This window comes from Malus domestica, chromosome 13 (genome assembly GCF_042453785.1).
Source record: "Malus domestica chromosome 13, GDT2T_hap1".
Classification (NCBI taxonomy): Eukaryota; Viridiplantae; Streptophyta; class Magnoliopsida; order Rosales; family Rosaceae; genus Malus; species Malus domestica.
This window is the reverse complement of record NC_091673.1, coordinates 9600435-9617698: the sequence shown is the minus strand read 5'-3', so window position 1 is coordinate 9617698 and position 17264 is coordinate 9600435. Positions and strand designations below refer to the sequence as shown.

The 17264-nt window shown below is 38.6% G+C and overlaps 4 protein-coding genes and 1 non-coding gene across 6 annotated transcripts; 2 read left to right on the top strand and 3 right to left on the bottom strand.

Moving 5' to 3' along the window:
- The first annotated feature begins 79 nt into the window (after positions 1 to 79).
- On the top strand, positions 80 to 2366 carry LOC103452495 (sec14 cytosolic factor-like). The gene is made up of 6 exons (XM_029091384.2): positions 80 to 390; positions 838 to 1090; positions 1207 to 1243; positions 1441 to 1546; positions 1696 to 1806; positions 2026 to 2366. Exons 1-6 carry the CDS (start codon positions 244 to 246, stop codon positions 2140 to 2142), a joined length of 771 nt encoding a protein of 256 aa, XP_028947217.1. The 5' UTR covers positions 80 to 243; the 3' UTR covers positions 2143 to 2366.
- A 194-nt stretch (positions 2367 to 2560) lies between these two features.
- On the bottom strand, positions 2561 to 4771 carry LOC103452493 (cytochrome b-c1 complex subunit Rieske-4, mitochondrial-like). Its single transcript, XM_070810956.1, has 2 exons — positions 4455 to 4771; positions 2561 to 3415 (listed from the first exon to the last, which is right to left on the bottom strand). Exons 1-2 carry the CDS (start codon positions 4654 to 4656, stop codon positions 2772 to 2774), a joined length of 846 nt encoding a protein of 281 aa, XP_070667057.1. The 5' UTR covers positions 4657 to 4771; the 3' UTR covers positions 2561 to 2771.
- Positions 4772 to 5331: 560 nt separating this feature from the next.
- LOC103414514 (glycine--tRNA ligase, mitochondrial 1-like) lies at positions 5332 to 9702 on the bottom strand. The gene is made up of 9 exons (XM_029091433.2): positions 9144 to 9702; positions 8470 to 8852; positions 8226 to 8343; positions 7855 to 8049; positions 7548 to 7772; positions 7185 to 7244; positions 6994 to 7074; positions 6499 to 6904; positions 5332 to 5894 (listed from the first exon to the last, which is right to left on the bottom strand). The coding sequence occupies exons 1-9, from the start codon at positions 9636 to 9638 to the stop codon at positions 5662 to 5664; spliced, it is 2196 nt and encodes a 731-aa protein (XP_028947266.2). The 5' UTR covers positions 9639 to 9702; the 3' UTR covers positions 5332 to 5661.
- A 1432-nt stretch (positions 9703 to 11134) lies between these two features.
- Positions 11135 to 13499, bottom strand: LOC103452492 (uncharacterized). Of its 2 annotated transcripts, none has more exons than XM_008391988.4 (5): positions 13045 to 13499; positions 12231 to 12594; positions 11935 to 12005; positions 11531 to 11629; positions 11135 to 11419 (listed from the first exon to the last, which is right to left on the bottom strand). In XM_008391988.4, the coding sequence occupies exons 1-5, from the start codon at positions 13297 to 13299 to the stop codon at positions 11309 to 11311; spliced, it is 900 nt and encodes a 299-aa protein (XP_008390210.1). In that variant the 5' UTR covers positions 13300 to 13499; the 3' UTR covers positions 11135 to 11308. The 2 variants fall into 2 exon arrangements, 1 of the variants encoding a protein (XP_008390210.1); XR_011574896.1 differs by having other exon boundaries at positions 11304 to 11419; positions 11739 to 12005; positions 13045 to 13418.
- Positions 13477 to 13557, top strand: TRNAL-AAG (transfer RNA leucine (anticodon AAG)). Its single transcript has one exon. It is a non-coding gene; the product is annotated as a tRNA-Leu (tRNA).
- Positions 13558 to 17264: the final 3707 nt, after the last annotated feature.

The window sequence follows — 17264 nt, the reverse complement described above, 5'->3', positions numbered from 1 at the left end:
ACATTTCTCAACTGCCTGGATGCAAGTCCTCTTCCATCTCTCTCCCTCTCACACACTTTCTCTCGCTTACTCTCTCTCACTCTCTCTCTCTCTCTCTCTCTCTCTCTAGATATTTATTTAGAATTTGGAAAGCTGCGTTTGTGGTAGGGCGTGGGAAGAACAAGAGAGGAGGTGATTGGACTTAACTGGATAGATAATTTAGCTGAAAGGAGGGAGAGAGAGAGAGAGAGAGAGAGAGAGAGAATGGAATCATCGAGCGGGAATGGGAAAGGCATGGCAGAGGCATATGAGGAAGTGGAAGGAGAAGCAAACTTTGAGAGCGATGAGATAGAGAGAAACAAAGTGGGAATCATGAGAGCACTTGTGGAAAGAGAAGATCCCTCCTCCAAGGTTGGGATTTGGATTTGGAATTGGATCGCTCCTTCCACTCTCTCTTCCTTGCCTTTTTTTGCTTTTTTCTCCTTTCTTTTTTGTTTATAATTCTTTTAGTGAAACTTTTTTTTCATGATTTTTATTTTTAATTTTTTATGAGATATTTTAATATACTCTAATTACGAGGACGAAGATTAAAATTTGGCTGTAAGAGTAGGCATATTAGTCTGACTAACTGACCGAACTCATGTCAAGCTATTTGTAATGATTCTAAATTTGGTCATTCACTAATTCTAACAAGTACCTCTAGTGTTGGTTACTCAATGAAAGTTCAACTTTTTACTTTATGCGAGTCCCTTCTCAAATTAGTGTTTAATTTGAAGCTTTTGGTTTCTGTGTATTTAGATCGCCCACATTGTTCATATTCTTCTCACATTTGCATAATGCTTGTGTGCTGGCATGCAGGATGTGGATGATTTCATGATCCGGAGATTTCTTCGGGCGCGTGATCTGGATATTGAGAAGGCTACTAACATGTTCCTCAAGTATCTGAGTTGGAAGAAGTCATTTGTGCCGAATGGCTCCATCTCGGAGTCAGAGATTCCAAGCCAACTTGCTCAGAACAAGCTGTTCATGCAAGGCGTGGACAAGACTGGACGCCCCATTATCGTTGTGTATGGTGGGCGGCATAAGCAGACCACACCTGAAGAGCTCAAACGTACGTACTACTTTTTTGGGGACTCTGATAAGTTATGAGACCTGCATATGTTTTGGATTTGATATGAGATTCTGAGGTATGGATTCAGTTCAAGTTTTCGACATTTCCTTTTGCAGGTTTTGTAGTATACACTCTTGATAAAATATGTTCCAGGTAACTCACACTATGTTATGACAAGGGATTTTTGGTGGTTCAATCATTTTAGTATGATGGTTTTGATGGATTATCGATATCTTTGAATGAGCGCAGAACGATTGTATTGTGAAGTTAACGTCGTAAGAGTTGAGATGTGAACTGCAAATCTGCAATGTCATAGACTCATACGTAATATGTTATATTTATCTTTTCAGAATGCCAGCAGGAAAGGAAAAGTTTGTATCCATTGCAGATCTTGAAGGATGGGGCTATACCAATAGCGATGTTCGTGGATACATAGCAGCGCTGACGATCTTACAGGTTCAAATTCCTCGATCCGTTGCATCAAACGAGATTTTAAATAGTTTTTGTTTATCAATTAGGTGAACGAATGCAATCAGAGCATGCGTGTCCGTTCTGTTCAGTTGTGTGATTTAGCCTTTGCGTCTGCACTTTGTTGTCTTGGGCAGGACTGCTACCCGGAGAGGCTTGGCAAGTTATTTCTTGTCCATGTGCCCTATGTATTCATGACTGCTTGGAAGATGGTTTACCCATTTATTGACAACAAAACCAAAAAGAAGGTAAACTACTTTGCAGCCCCTGCCATCATCTTTCTTTAACTTGCGGTCAATGGGGGAGTCGGGATACGAAATGAAGACCTCTTCCAACGTTGGGAAGAGAAGTACCACTAGACTAAGATGATGCTAACATTGTTAATGTAGTTAAAACATGGTAAACATTGCAGATCCTTTTTGTTTGTTCAACATTAGTTTATAACCAAATCATGGTAAACATTGCAGATCCTTTTTGTTGAAAACAAAAAACTGAACTCAACCCTGCTGAAAGATATCGACGAGAGCCAGCTCCCAGATGCATATGGAGGCAGACTGCCATTAGTTCCCATCCAGAACTGCTAGCTTCCTTTCTTTAACTAGAGGACCGGCTGAGTGATATTTTGATTACTCAAAAGCAGCTCTTCGAAACATATGGACGTAAACTCGTATTAGTTCCTATCTGAACCGAAGCGAAGACTCTGCAAAATTGTTCATGAGAAGTTGCCGTTGCCCTTTTATTTTATACTACTTGTAAGCCAAAATTAGAGATTACAATAACTATCAAAGTCGGCATTCATTCCCATTTATTTATCGGCCAATTGCGTTGTGAGTTTGATGAGTTACTTTTGCATGTGTCTGACTAACTTACAACGATGGTAAGTATGGATCTGTCTACGATACAATTTCATTGTGCAATCCTAGTCAACCATCAGAAAGCAAGCGTGCTCAAGCTTCAATTATTCGATTGAATCAACCCAAGTACCATGAAAACTACACATGGTGAACAAAATTTAACTGTATTATTCAGACATCGGAACTCCATCAAGAACCGGCAGTGATACAAAATCCAAATGTGTAAATCATGACTAAAAGAACGTATTAAGTTTTCAAACATCAATTTCCCTGATGTAGAGGAAGCTATGAATTATGAAACCTCATGCAAAATGATGCACCAGAAAGGAATAAAAAAAAAAAGACTGCCAGGGCAATTCTCATCCGATGAGTAGCTTGTTCTCGGCCAAAAAACTGTAAGTGGGTACCTCTAGATTGAATGGTGCTGGCCCCTTGCGGATCCTGCCAGAAATGTCGTAGTGCGAACCATGGCATGGGCAGAACCAACCACCAAAATCACCAGCATTCGGCAAGGGGATGCACCCTAAGTGAGTGCAGACTCCGACAACAATAAGCCATTCTGGATTTGTAACCCTCTCTGCATCCTGTTGGGGATCACGAAGGGACTGAACATCTACACTGTTAGCCAACTTGATGTCATCTTCAGTTCTACGCCTAATGAAAACAGGCTTCCCTCTCCACTTCACAGTAACAGTAGTACCAGGCTCAATGCTGGACAGGTCAACCTCAAGGGAAGCAAGGGCAAGAACATCTTTACTGGCAGACATGCTCAGTACAAACTTGAGGATGAGAAGCCGGATCAAGGAGGCATACACGAATCTGCCTCCTGTCAAGATGAAATAAGCAAATGCACGCTTGCTGGGGTCACCGGGTGGATACCTTTCATGGTTGTACTCATCGTACACAATTTTTGAAGAAGGATTCTTCACAGCTGCCACAGTAGCTGGGACGTCTGAGAAAATACCAATATCATTTCCGGGAGCGAGGGCTTCAGAGGAAAATCCTGAAATGAAGAACCAACCATTCAGCAAACAAGTTCCATACACTATTGAATCTCATTCAGAAACATCACATTTCCCAATCTACACCTAAGGATAAATGCGCATCAGCATACAGCAAGGCACTTTCCAATCAAATTACTGACTAAAGGCATTTAGCAAAAAACTACTATAGCTAGATTATAACAAAACAAAACGACCTTCCAGCCCCAGCCAGAGAGAGTGAGTACAAAGAATACGTAATATCTGTATAGTACAGAGATTGAATGCAAGTTAATGACTCTGAAAAGAAGACACATGGTTCATCATTCAACCCCTGGTTACAGCAGCAATCCCAAATATCGACCTACCTATCCACATATCCAGACACTAACAATTCAATGCAGTCTAGACAAAGCTCAAGTCTCGACATAATGGTATCAACTGAACTTGTGCACACCATAATCCGTAAAGAAATGGCATTCACTAAAACTAAAAGTTTCCAACAGGTTATTTTCCAGAACCATAACTGGGTATCAGACAACGCATATAAGCAAGCAAAGGGAACGCAGACTCCTTTCAATCTCTCAATAAAGAAAGCGCAGCATTACAAAGAAGAGATTCAAACAACAATTAATGCATATTCTGTTAAATGAAACACACCAATGTATTCAGCAATACAATCCCCAATCAAGTTTTGAAATGCACCAAAATCAAATTGCAAAACATCAATTCAGAGCGAGCACAAATGCTATGGGCTAACCAATGGATAAAAATCCCACGTACCCAATTAGAAATGTTACCCAATTCGATTTAATCAAAGATCGTACTTTGAAAACAAATGGATCGAAAACCAAAATTAGAACAGATTATTAGATTGAAAATGAAATGAATTAATATATCAAATAATTAGAAAAATGAAAATAACCTAACATTTATGAACCAATTTCGATTTCCAAATCTACAAAATTAGAGCCGTGATTGTACAGAACAAACATTAACACAACCGATTGAACAGAATCAAACCCTAAATGCATCTGAAGAGGAAGAAGGCGGGGCTCCGACCTCTGACGAGAGATGGAATTTTGGAATTGAGGAAAAAGGGAGCGGGGGATCTGGAAGCGAAATCGGAGGAAGAGTCGTCGTCACTGTTGTTGGTAATGAAAAGCAGATGAGATCCTCGGGAGACGAAGGCGGGGGCGGTCTGCGACGACGACCGCCACGCCGCAGCAGAAGATGACAGCCTTCTTCCCGCGACTCTCAGCATTTTCCTCTTCTTCTGTAATCGCTAGGTAGCAATGGCTTCAGCTTCTCCAGTCTCGAAGCCACCAACAAATCAAATGCTCTTTTCCTTCTTTTTGGGTTTTGCCAAGAAAAGGCCTTATTTGACCCTAAACCAAAGTCCAAGTCGAGCATTATGTGGGCCAAAACGTCGTCGTCCCTTAAACGACGGCGTAATAAAACATTATTATTATATAAAGAGCTTGTTTGGATGTGTTTTAAAATGACCAAAAGCATTTTTGATGAAAATATTTTTAGAACTAATCTTTAGTAAATATGCAAGTAAATCCTGAAAATGCACTTTAAATGCTTTTTGCAAGAAGCATCAGTTATGTGCTTCTTAAAAAAAAACACTTTTAAGTGGCTTTGAAACCCAAAAATATTTTCAATCATTTTAAAAACACATCCAAACGAACCCAAAGACAATTTGTTTAGAAAGTGATTTTTCCCGTGCACTTTTATTTTCCTTTCCTTGGGAATTTTACACTTTAATTTTTTTTATAATTAGAAAAATATATATATAAAAAATGTAAAATAAAATTTTTGAAATGCTAATAATAATTTTATTTTTGTTTATGTTTCTTTCGTACTGAGGAAAATAAAAAAAAATCAAAAAACAAAAATACCAGTCAATATTTTTATAAAATTACAAGAACACGCGTGCAAAAATTATTTCTCATTGCTTAGGTTTTTGGCGTTTTCACGAAATTATTCACTGATGGCTCTCGATTCTTCAATCCGACACGAGTTGCCCTAATGTAGATCTAAGTTGTAAGATCTATCAGTTGATCGGGAAAATACAGAAATGTAAAACTTGTAGCATGTCAAATTCAGGTTTCATGAAACAGAAACAGAAAGCTGCCACACACTTTAAGAAGCATCTCTTGGTTGTGCTTCAACAACCTCGTCGGCTTTGTATAGTAATAACATTTCCAACTCCACAAATCCTACTGTATGTTTAGATCCTCGTAGCGTTAAATCCACCCGAAACCTACTCATCTGCAGATGCAGAAGAATGATGGGGGAATGTCTCCCACACATCAGCCCAACTCCTCACTCCCTCGGCTACATCTTTCACGACAGATGCCGCCTCTTTCACATCAACACGGATTTGATCCTTGCTGTCCCTCTCTCTGAGCGTCACCGATGATGTTGAATCCACCGTGATTGCAAAAGGTACACCCAGCTCATCAGTTCGAGCATATCTTTTTCCAATCGAGGTACCTTATCAAATAAAAATTCAAAACAGTTAAAAACTCGAAACTGATTGCTAATCTACTTTTAACAATAACAGGTTAGGCTTCAACTACAACGAGGAATGAAGATACAAATCTTGGGTGCTCCTCTTGCCTTTCTCCCATACGATAATGCAACTCTGGCATATAGGGCGTACGAGTTTTCAAAAAATACGCATATATGAACATGTCTGTGCAGAATAAGTGACTTGCTACTTAACCCTACTACCAGTCTACCATAAACCGACTATCTAACTATTATGTCCGGGAACATCCCATTGAGAAAGTATGGATGGATAAACATGTGCTACAACTTATATTCAATATTTTACTTAGCAATTCAATACAGCAACCCTAAAAAAGATCGTACCCAGTGCACAAGGCTCCCGCTTTACACAAGGTCTGGGAGAGGTGAATGTCGGCTAACCTTACCCCCATTTATGGAGAGGCTGCTCCCAAGTCTCGAACCCGAGACCTACCACTCATGGGCGAAGGCACTTGCCATCGCACCAAGTGCGACCTCTAATGTATTGACAGCAACCCTACATGCCAAAAAAAAAATACAAACAGAGATGATTGTCGTAGTTCCATACCTGTAATGTCAATTTTATGCGAGATTCCAGCAGCGGTCAATGACTTGGAAATTTCTTTAGCAACATCCTCATACTGATGGTTCTGAACCAGAGGAAAAACTGTGCACTTAATGGGTGCCACAAGTGGGGGGAAACCAAAAACATTCAACTGTTGATCAGCAGCTTTACTAGGCCTCGTGTAGTATGTGTGCTCAAAGAGGCAATATATAATTCGGCCAATACCAAAAGATGGTTCAATTACAGAAGGCGTGAATACTCTCTGGTGTTCTTTCTTTTTCTCCTTTGAAATTTTTACCATACTCTTCTTAATGGTTACATTCTTCCCCAGCGTGCAGACGTAAAACTCCACCTCCTCTTTAGACTCTAAATCAGCCTTCAATGCCATAGCTTCTTGTTCTTTCATGGCCTGAAATGAGTAACTTAATACATTAACACAAAATCTATATTTAACAGAATTACGAGATGAAGAATCAGAAGAGAGTATTCTGTATTCACCTCCAAAGCTTCAATTACATTCTTTTGGTTCCCTTTGAATGCAAGGCCGATCTCTTTCTTTACTGGAGCTATAACCAATACCTGAAATTACATAACAAGTAAAAAATGATACTGTTTTTCTTACAGGTGAAATCAGGAAATCAAGTCTACCAATAACAACAATGGTGTACATGATCTGCATAAAACATTACCTCTACTTCTCTTGGTTCTGGATATTTTTCATGAGCCACAAGAGCTTCACCACTTTTCTCCTGTCATAAAAGAAAAAGAAAAGGAAAAACAATACTCCATGAACACATAGCTTTCCATATCTAAGTAGTGTAAAGCCTTAGCATCACATTATGTTGTAAGGCTTCTCTCATGTCGGCATAACAGTTTCATAGATAAAACCCAAAGTTTTAAAATTCAGAACTAAATAAAACTGGAGCAAAACACTACAAATGAAATCAAAACTCAGTCAACATATTTTTACAATCATACTATCTCAGCATATTGATTAATGAAAAGTAGTCTGCAGTTAAGAGTTTCTTAAAAGAGATCTAATAAATCCTTACCGTATGAGCACGCAAGTCATATGCAGATCTATCAGCTATACCAACACACTCAATCCAGCCATAGGAACACTCAATCTCAGCATCCCAGCAATCAGCAGCATAGTGAGCCATTTCATTTGCAAGGTGCTGACGGAACCTTAACCGTTTATTGTCAATACCTAAACCGGTAAGGAAAAGATATACTCTTCCAATGAAGTAGCCCAACGTTTCATTGTTGACAATTCCCTAAATCAAGTGGAATTGCAGCAACGTTAAACTACGATATAAAAAAATAAATAAAAGGTAAAAATATCTGATGGAACCCAACCTTAGCAACTGCTTCACCCAAACGGATTGTCTTTGCAGATTCCCCTGACATTTGTAATTCCCTAGGGAACATCAAAAACTCTAACTCTGCAACCTCTGCGAACTTTGGGTGAGATTTGTCTTCGGGATCTACAAAATGCTCAATCTCAGCCAGTGTGAATTCCCGAACTCTCAGAAGGCCTTGGCGAGGAGATATCTGAACATACATTAACTTGTTTAGGAATTGACTTTTAACATAGCAAAAATAAAGAGTGAAAAGTGTTGCACAAAATTCTCAGTACCAAAACCATTTATAGACGTAATCATTTATCCGAAGGCCTGGCAAAATCAGGCATGATCTCAGTCTAAAATCATGAGGCAAGGAATTATAACCTCGTTTCTAAAAGCCTGCCCAATTTGAGCTGCAGCAAATGGTAGCTTGTTGCCATTGTAATAATACAGATCCTTAAAATTCACAAATATGCCTTGTGCAGTTTCTGGACGCAAATACCTGCAGTACAACAAAGTAACACATGAAACAAGAAGAATTAAAGGGAAAAATCTCTCACAATCCATATCTACTGATTCTAACATTATTGAAACATAAAAAATGTCGTTTCTGTGTCTATATGCTCACCCAGGAATCAAGCCAGATGGACCAATTGAAGTTTGAAACATCAGGTTGAAAGGATAAGGATCAGATAGAGGATTCTTCGTATCAGGGGCAGTAATACCAAACTCCTTAATCTTTGCACCTAGATCTTCAGGCGAGAGGTCATCTAGCACCGCAAGTATATGCTTAAGCTCCTTGGCCTTCTCTGCAGTAATGTTGAGATCCTTCTGAAGCTTATCGTTACAAAAATCTTTCAGCAAGTGATCCGCTCGGTAGCAAGTCCCAGTTTTCTCGTCCTTCACCATAAGATCAGTGAATTTGTCAACATGCCCAGATGCCTTGAGAACCACCTCAGGTGTGACACAGGGACAGTCAACTTCCAGCATGTTCTCCTCAAGAACAAAATGCTGCAAATCAAATTATTAAAAAAAAAAAAAAAAAGAATGATTACCCATTCCTTCCCCTCATTCGTAATGTTCTTCAGAACCCAAAAACTCGTTACCAATCTTAATACGTAATTTGCGAAAGTAAATTGCCCATAGATTAAAAATCCATCAGAATCCCATGAACAGATTATGAAATTAACAATAATCATTCATACTTAAAATTATATACTGATAATTTAAGTTCATGCACGTCAAGGAATTTAACAAATACAGCAGGAAATAATTTAAGTAGAGAAATGAAGTTAGTCGAACCTGCCGCCAAAAAGCAAGTACGTTGGACTTGACGGCGCAGCCGGGCGGGCCGTAGTCATACAGCCCCGCAACGCCACCGTAGATGTTAAAAGACTTGATGTAGAAGAGACGCCGTTCAAGCGTATTCGACACCGCCTGACGAAACGCCTCCCTGTTACCGGACCCTTCGCTGCTGCTCAATGTTGCCTGGAGGTCCTTCTCGATCGAAGCCTTCTCCAGCTTGAGCGCGTTCAGTGCCTCAATGGCGGCGTCGATTTCCGACTTGTTGGCTTTGCCGGCTTTAAGAGCCCGCACTTGGTTCCCCTGATTCTCGACCTCCGACAGCTTGTCGGCGAGGGCCTTGCGGAGCGAGTCTTCCGGGGCGGCCATCGGCGGCGTGAAGTGGCGGATGAAGGAGGGAGGCGGGGGCGAGTGGAGGAGAGGAGTGAAGCGATTGGAGCAGAAATAGTGACCAGAAGAAGCTGATGAGGTGATGAAAGCGGAGAATTTACGCATGCGAATTTTGGCCACTTCTGGTAGTGGAAACTAAACCACTTGTTCTGGTTAGGGTTTTAAGGGACGGTCAAGAAACGATGTCGTTTCGTGAAAAGTCCTATTTACACCGTCTACACTTCAAATTCGGAAATTGACAACAAAATCTAGTATTTTAGTGACAATAATGCCCATATGTAACATTACTAAACTATTAACTTGGTAACCCTGACAAAATATGGTCAAATGGTCTATTGCATTTTCTCACACATATAAATGGAATGTTTTATGACTGGTTTGTTATTGCTAGAGCTTTTTATAGAAACTGCTCCTGTTGTAGTTTGACAATAGATAGTGTTTGATAAATTATAATATATTTCGGATATAATCCTCATAATTTTACTTGCAAATCACCTCATTTTCTATTACTTTCTAACTTCTCAATTCGATTCTTTAAGTTCCTCCACATGCATAGTGTCGCGTCCCGGATTTGTCACAAACTAAACCTGAGCAGGTGAGCGTCAGTTCCTTGTCCACGATCTTAGCGTCACCAGAAGCTAAAGCGTGTTATTGCGCCTTGGAGCTGAACTTTCTTGCCCAGCTCTTTGTCCTCAACCACATTGCCATATGATCGTCAAAAGCTACGAACTTCAAGTAATTTCGGCTTACATTTGGACTTCTGAACTTTGTGGTTTAAACTAATAGAATAGTGTATTAGACGTAAGTAATATTTCGGTAACTGGGAACTCCACATTGAAAACCAACAAAATTCCAAACAACTTCAAAAGCAATCATCCAAATAACTTGCGTTTGAAAGTAGTTACTTTTTACTCTTAAAAGTAACGTGAAGTGTCATATGCTCGATTTAGTTTGGGCCAAATACGGGACGTGCCGCCAACAGAATTCCAAATAACTTCAAAAGCAATCATCCAAATAACTTGCTTTTGGAAGTAGTTACTTTTTGCTCTTAAAAGTAACGTGATGTGTCATATGCTCGATTTAGTTTTGGACAAATCCGGAGCGTGACAATGGGGCACATTTCTTTCAAGTTTGAGGTAATATATAGATAATGATGAGGAAAGCATATGATAATGTTTAAGTGCATCCCGTTAACGACCAAGATATACTTGCCAAATAAGTGTGGAGGAAGAGGAAAATAGATAAGGCATTTGGTCCACAATAGTTTTCAAAACCGCATTCCAATGGAAACCGAATCCTGCACACAGATTTGGTCACGGTTTATTTTCGAAACCGGGAGTCTTCCACTTCACCTATTTAAAAACCCCAAGACTTAAGTTTTTGTTCACAATTCTAAACAAGACATGTTTTGCCTTAGTATTCGGTTTTCATTGAGAAAAACATGTTGATAATTTTAGAGCCCTTTGAAGGCCAAGAGGAAGCGGAAGATGTTTCTAGCTTTCCCTTGTCGGAGGTGCACTTTGCGCTGCACATTTGTTTTGGTTCTCCTTAACGAAGTGAATGCATAAAATCCTAACGCTACCTGTTTCACGAGGAGCAGGTTAACCGAGAACTAAAGTGTGTCATGGATAATCTCAAGGAGAAGGCTTCTCAGACAAACAATAACGAACTGCAAGCAGCTGCAGTAGAAAGAAACCTAAACCCAACTCGTAAGAGAAAGAAGTTCCTTTCTATAGACTAGACTAAACTAAACTGCCACTGTGGCTCGTATTTCTCTAATCGACATCCTGACTTAACTTTTGTTGCTCAAGCTTCTGAATCAAGGCCATCTTCTCGTCTTCAGGTAGAGAATTGAATGTAAAGACGGACTTGTCGCCAATGTCATCCTTGAAGGTGAAAAACAGTTTGTTACCAAATGCAATGAGCATAAGCTCGAACGATAACTGAAATCAGGGGAATTTTTCATTTTTATACAATTAAGTCAACTGGAAAATTACCTTGATCGGTTGAGTGAACTTCCTTCCGGCAAAAATTACAAACAGGGCCATCCACAAACCGAGCAAAGAAAGTTTTGCTCCATCGTCCATCAGTCCACTCTGTGTTTAACATGAACTCCATTAGTTCCTAGACAACACAGGTTACAAAAGCTGCGAATAGTTCACTAACGGAAGTTTAAGAACGTCTAGCACACAGTTTTAGTCCTACAGTTTTCACAAAGTTCCACTTTCGTTCCTCTGTAGTTTGCACATTGTTCCAATCAACAAAGATCCGTCAACTTCTGTTTATTTCTTGCATGAAATCCGTCAAATTCAGACTGGAGCAGTTTGCAAAGTACAGGGGAGGAGACAATGCAAGGGATCAATTTGAAAAGGGTAAAGGGATCGGTTTGAACAAGATATACCAAGTGCCCGAGAAGAACGGTAGGTATGATGAATGTGAGAATTCCAGCTTCCAACTTTCCATAGCAGAGACCTGTAACAAGTACTTAGTTTTAATATTACTTTGCCAAGACTCGAATACAAGCGAGCAAGAAGGCAATACAAAGCATATCACTTCTCTAGACATGACGTTTGTTATTTATCAAGGGACGGATTACAGTGCCAATTAGTCGTTAACAAAATGTTATACATTATCGACACAAAATCGCTCCTTTAACAAAAGACGAGTGTCCTGCGCAAATAATTTATCGTATCTTACCTTCCTTGAAGACTAGTCCTGTGAGAGAAGCAAAGAGAGGACCAACAAACCAGATAGCAACCGGGTTATCCACAACATATTGCACCAAACCCTCTCCAGCTGGTCTAGCCAAGCATGCATATGTTGCGAAAGACCCGGCAACACCAAGCCCCCAAAATGCTTGCAGAGTGCGCTTAATTTCAGTCACATAGATGTGAATCAGAAAAAGGGACAACCCCAATCCACCAGCTCCGATCGCGTAGACAAAATCGAGATTGTGTTTGACAATGTCAGTTAAGAAGAAACTATCAGGCAAAAATGCAGCAGAAGCTGCAACTACAAATGATGAAGCTGCAGTCACTAGTCCCGACCTGTACAAAATAACCTGCCACACCAATAAATGTTGAAGAATGTGAAAATCCTACAGTCCGAAACTTTGACCGAATCAAATACAACTTATATTGAATGGTTACAATACTACTTGTATTGTATTGACGCATCAAGATTATGCTAGAAATAATCTAGATGTTGATTAGTATTGGGCCACTAGACCGACCGTGTTGAGAGTTGTCCCAACATCACAAGATTTACTATGTGCTTATATGACCTTAAGCTAGTTCCCGTATTGCCAATTGATTTTACGGTGGAACGTCAATTTCATCGTGGAACTACCATGATAAACACCCAAAACAAAAAAACGGGTTGAAATAAAATTCTGGGTTTGACCGAAATGGGAACTAATTGCAGGCACTGCTTTAAACAAAAGCACTCACAAGCTGGAGTGTTTTTTACAGAAGCACTTAAAAATGGGCTCCAACTCCAAGTGGCTGATTACCTCTCTGACGTCGGTAGAGTCGACGGACCAAGGACCGTAAACTCCCTGATATACGGTTTCAGCCAACGAGGTCTGCGGCTGAGAGCTTTCTCCGACAGCTCTGCACCTGAAAGATTGAAGCCGAGCCGAAGCTTTATCTGCAGAAGAGGAACGAAAAATCTTGGACATATTATTTGATGTGGTAAGCTTTACAGCAGGAGCAGGCGCAGGAGGAGGGACTATGGCTGCAGACAGACACAGCATTCTGGAACCCATTTTTGGGCAAATTAATGGAACGGGTTTGCAAATTTCAGTTATTTGATTACTTGATGCATAAAAATCCCATTTGCTCTGTTCACAATCTTCAGATGTGTGGCTCTCACAGATGCAGATGATGAAGGCTTTACTGGTTAGAGCCAATTAATTGTTAAAACAAGACCAACCTACCAACATGTTGATATGGCCGAGTTGGTCTAAGGCGCCAGATTAAGGTTCTGGTCCGAAAGGGCGTGGGTTCAAATCCCACTGTCAACATTTCAGTTTTTTTTTTTCACCATTTTTTGGCTTTTGACTTTTGGACTTTAACAGGCCCACAGTATTTTGCTGTATTGTGTGGCCCAAATAACGCTTAACATGGGCACACACGGGCCGGATCGGCTACAAGTTAATGAAACTTTGAGAATTGGATTGGCTCAAGTGACAGGTCATTCGTTCCTTAATGCTAATTTCTTGTGTATTCTTATAATCTCATTCATTCAACTCCACAATAGATGTGAACTTGCACATAGAAAAATATAGCGGTACTCAGTCTCCACTTTGTGCTCGATGGACCTAATTTCACTTCATTTGATCAATATACTAGTACAATGCTAAACCATAATATGCACAATGCATTACTTAAATGGGTCATTTAATAAACATTTCGTTTTCAGTTTTCTCTTTTTTGAAAACTTAAATTTTGTTTGATAATCATTTTTGGTTTTCAAAAAAAATGAAAACTCAAAACAAAAAACTGAAAATTCCAGGCCAAATTTTGAAAACTCAAGAAAATAATTTTCAGTTTTTATTTTTATTTTTTTTTAAACTAAGAGTAGTTACCAAATAAGATTTCAGTTTTGGCATTTCAAATTGAAGAGAAATAATTATCAACTGGCCCTAAACAAATATTAGAGTGCCCGACTAATGCTCGTGATGATAATGTTTTGCAGTTGTCATTTGGTGCAATGAACTTGATCAATAAACAAGCTTAGCACGAGTGGAAGATTTTGTACCAAGACATGACAAAAACTCATGCGTGATAAAAGATATTAAAGTATAATTTCACTAACCACTTTTCTCTATAAAGCTATTATTAATATTACAAAAGATCATCATCCTTGGTGAAAGAATCTTCGTGTTTATGATGACTTTTTTTTACCAATAAAAGCTTTCATAATGCAACATCATCGTCCTACTTAAAATTTAGAAAGAAAGAAAAAATCTTCATACCATAATTTTTTTTACGAAGCCAACAACTATACTCTTTTGATCATCGTAATACGAGAAGAGACGTAAACAAATCAAGTGTACATGCATGATATTGGAAAGAATGTTGCACGTGACAGTTTAACAAATACGAATCTTTAAATTTAACTTAGTTTAACAAATACGAATCTTTAAATTTAACTTAAATCAGAGCCGAACTGAAATATTATATGTTAAAATTTGTAACTTTTAAATTATGCGTACTCTTTTGAGACAAATAATTTCTGTTAGACGATTAATTTAAAAATTGAGTTGTAGCTGGAGAGGGAGGATAGAAATGTGGATGCGGCTCGCAGAGTTTCACCTTGGAAGCATGGCGTGATATAAGAACCAGACAAAAGGAGGGAAAACCCGACAGTCGCCGCAAAATTTGACATTGGAGGTAAGAAGAGACCGAAAGCAAAGAAATCCACAGCCTTTGTGTGTGCCACTTGTCCAAATCAGACGTGGGACCCACCATCCTCACATCTATCCTTCCCTGATTGGATTTTGCCCAAATCCCATGCCTTGCCTTGATAACCGAGCACACGTCACCAATGTTCATGCGCCTCTGACAAGCGTGAAAAATAAGTAAAAAAACGGGATAAGGATCCTCTCCTGAGCAGATGGAGAGGATCCTCTAACCAGGCCCATCGGACCGTTTATTTTTTATCCAACGGTTATAATTATTATAATTTTTAAAGGGGTTCTTAGGTTTCTCTCCATCTGCTCAGGAGAGGATCCTTATCCAAAAAAGGGAAGAAAAAAGAAGGGGTGTGATATATACAAATTATTTTTTACTTCTTACATATTTTTTTAATTTTCAATCATTAGATCGGATAAAATGAGGAAGATCAATGAATATAAATTAAAGAAATATATGTAAGAAATAAAAATAATTGTATAGATAGCTAGCATATCTCAAAAAGAAAAGGAGGAAGCTTCTTCTCATCTCCTTTGTTTGCTTTTAATTTTTGTCGTTTTGTGGTTCCTTTGTTAAGCAGATCGACCTTTTATGGGCTTTGGAGGATTTGAGGCTGGTCCACTGGAGCTTTTGGCGTATGTGGGGGCAAGTGGGTTGGAGGCCCACTGGAGGCGCTTTGGCATGCGCATGGTTTCAGCCGTTGAGGGATCTGTACTTTGTGCTTTGTACTAGTCGTTACGACAAAAAAGGTAAAGACCTTGTTAGCTTAATTAGGTTTGATAATAACTTATTGTTAACAATGTTATCCCAAAGCTCAAAACAAGTGGGAGAATAAAGGCTTAACTTGTATCCTATAACACGTCCAAAGTAGTGTATTAAAAATTCAGACGGTATAATATCAACGAATGACATTGTTTATAGTTTATGAACAGACGGATCAGTGTTGATAAATTAATATACGTGTTTATAATGTGAGTGCTTTATTATGGTTGGTTCGTCGTGTATGTTGGTTCAAATTATTCACTTGTTAGTGTAAAAATAATGTGAGTTTTTTATTTTGATAACAAGTAGCAGTGTGATGGTTATATAGAAAAATCTGCAAACCTGCTTCATAAAATCTAAAAAACCAAAAATGAAATTATTGTTGACAACTCTTATTGTGCAGTTTTAAGTTAGACCAACTTGCCAGCTATCTTGCACCAAAGTTCGAATGCCCTTCTTCATAAACTAAACTGGTTTAATTAGAACCACGTCTCTTTAGTCAGAATATTCTTACATCAAAGAAAAAGAAAGGTAGTGGAGCCCTGCTGATCAAAAGCTTCTCAGCACGTTTATATCTTTCTTCAAAGCTTGTGTTACAAATCGCATTAATATGGTGTGCCGGTGGGGGTTACTAATCAAGGTTTTGGGATTGTTAACGTGTGGAGATCTATTTGCTACCGGATAACTGATGATGGCTCTTGCCGAGAAGCCGGGCCTGGTTCGTGCATCTAAAAAAGTTAGCATGCATTAAAAAAGTGCTCCAAAAAGCTATACTATAAATTATTAGGATATTTCACTTTCCATTTTCCAATTTTCCGTTAAATTATTTGTCAACATGTTTTGTTAATTAAGTTTATATGTGAGTATAGTATTGTAATAAGTGTTTCTTTTGCTTCAACAGACCAAGTCATGTTGGTTTTTGGTACATTGGTTTAATTTATCTTCGTAGCAAGTTGAAACCAAATTAATTATATTTCAGGTGATTGAATTCCCATCAGGCGATTGGAAATAATATTCCACCTTTAATTCTCGAAGTGACGGCACTTCTTTGCATATGTATGTAGACTGTATATTGATTTTGCATTAAGTTGAGACAAATATTCGGATGTGATTTTTTTGTTTTGATAACAATATCTGAATATGACATTCAATCAAGTTGGATGGAAACAGTTCATTTTTTAAATAATTAAAAGTGTTTATTATATATCGGATGCCTATAATTTGATTTAAACTCATGATGGTTGAATAAAAAGAAGATAATGTTCTTTCTCTCGTTTTGCAAGAGAAAAAAAAAATTGCCACTTTACATCTACACCATTTGCTTAGTAAAATTTTAAGCTCTTGGAAATCTGAATTATCACTCTTTTATACAAAAATATTTTGATTGTGACCAGTACAACATCACATATACATATAGAACTTGGTCATGTGTTACAATAAAAATAGACCTTGAATTTACAATAAGATATAAATACTAATAGGGTAATGCTTGTGTTCTTCTATGGGAGAGCCTATTTGTCTCTCTATTTATGATTTACGTATCTTTATCATA

Coding starts and splice junctions, on each gene's coding strand:
- LOC103452495 (XM_029091384.2), top strand. CDS start 244: ATGGAATCATCGAGCGGGAATGGGAAAGGCATGGCAGAGGCATATGAG. Junction 1,091..1,206: donor CACACCTGAAGAGCTCAAAC/GTACGTACTACT, acceptor TTCCTTTTGCAG/GTTTTGTAGTATACACTCTT. Junction 1,547..1,695: donor CAGCGCTGACGATCTTACAG/GTTCAAATTCCT, acceptor TGTCTTGGGCAG/GACTGCTACCCGGAGAGGCT.
- LOC103452493 (XM_070810956.1), bottom strand. CDS start 4,656: ATGCTGAGAGTCGCGGGAAGAAGGCTGTCATCTTCTGCTGCGGCGTGG. Junction 3,416..4,454: donor AATTCCATCTCTCGTCAGAG/GTCGGAGCCCCG, acceptor TCTTCATTTCAG/GATTTTCCTCTGAAGCCCTC.
- LOC103414514 (XM_029091433.2), bottom strand. CDS start 9,638: ATGCGTAAATTCTCCGCTTTCATCACCTCATCAGCTTCTTCTGGTCAC. Junction 7,773..7,854: donor TGGGTGAAGCAGTTGCTAAG/GTTGGGTTCCAT, acceptor CACTTGATTTAG/GGAATTGTCAACAATGAAAC. Junction 6,905..6,993: donor ATGTAATTGAAGCTTTGGAG/GTGAATACAGAA, acceptor TACTCATTTCAG/GCCATGAAAGAACAAGAAGC.
- LOC103452492 (XM_008391988.4), bottom strand. CDS start 13,299: ATGGGTTCCAGAATGCTGTGTCTGTCTGCAGCCATAGTCCCTCCTCCT. Junction 12,595..13,044: donor ACTCTACCGACGTCAGAGAG/GTAATCAGCCAC, acceptor TTGGTGTGGCAG/GTTATTTTGTACAGGTCGGG. Junction 11,630..11,934: donor CCGTTCTTCTCGGGCACTTG/GTATATCTTGTT, acceptor TGTTAAACACAG/AGTGGACTGATGGACGATGG.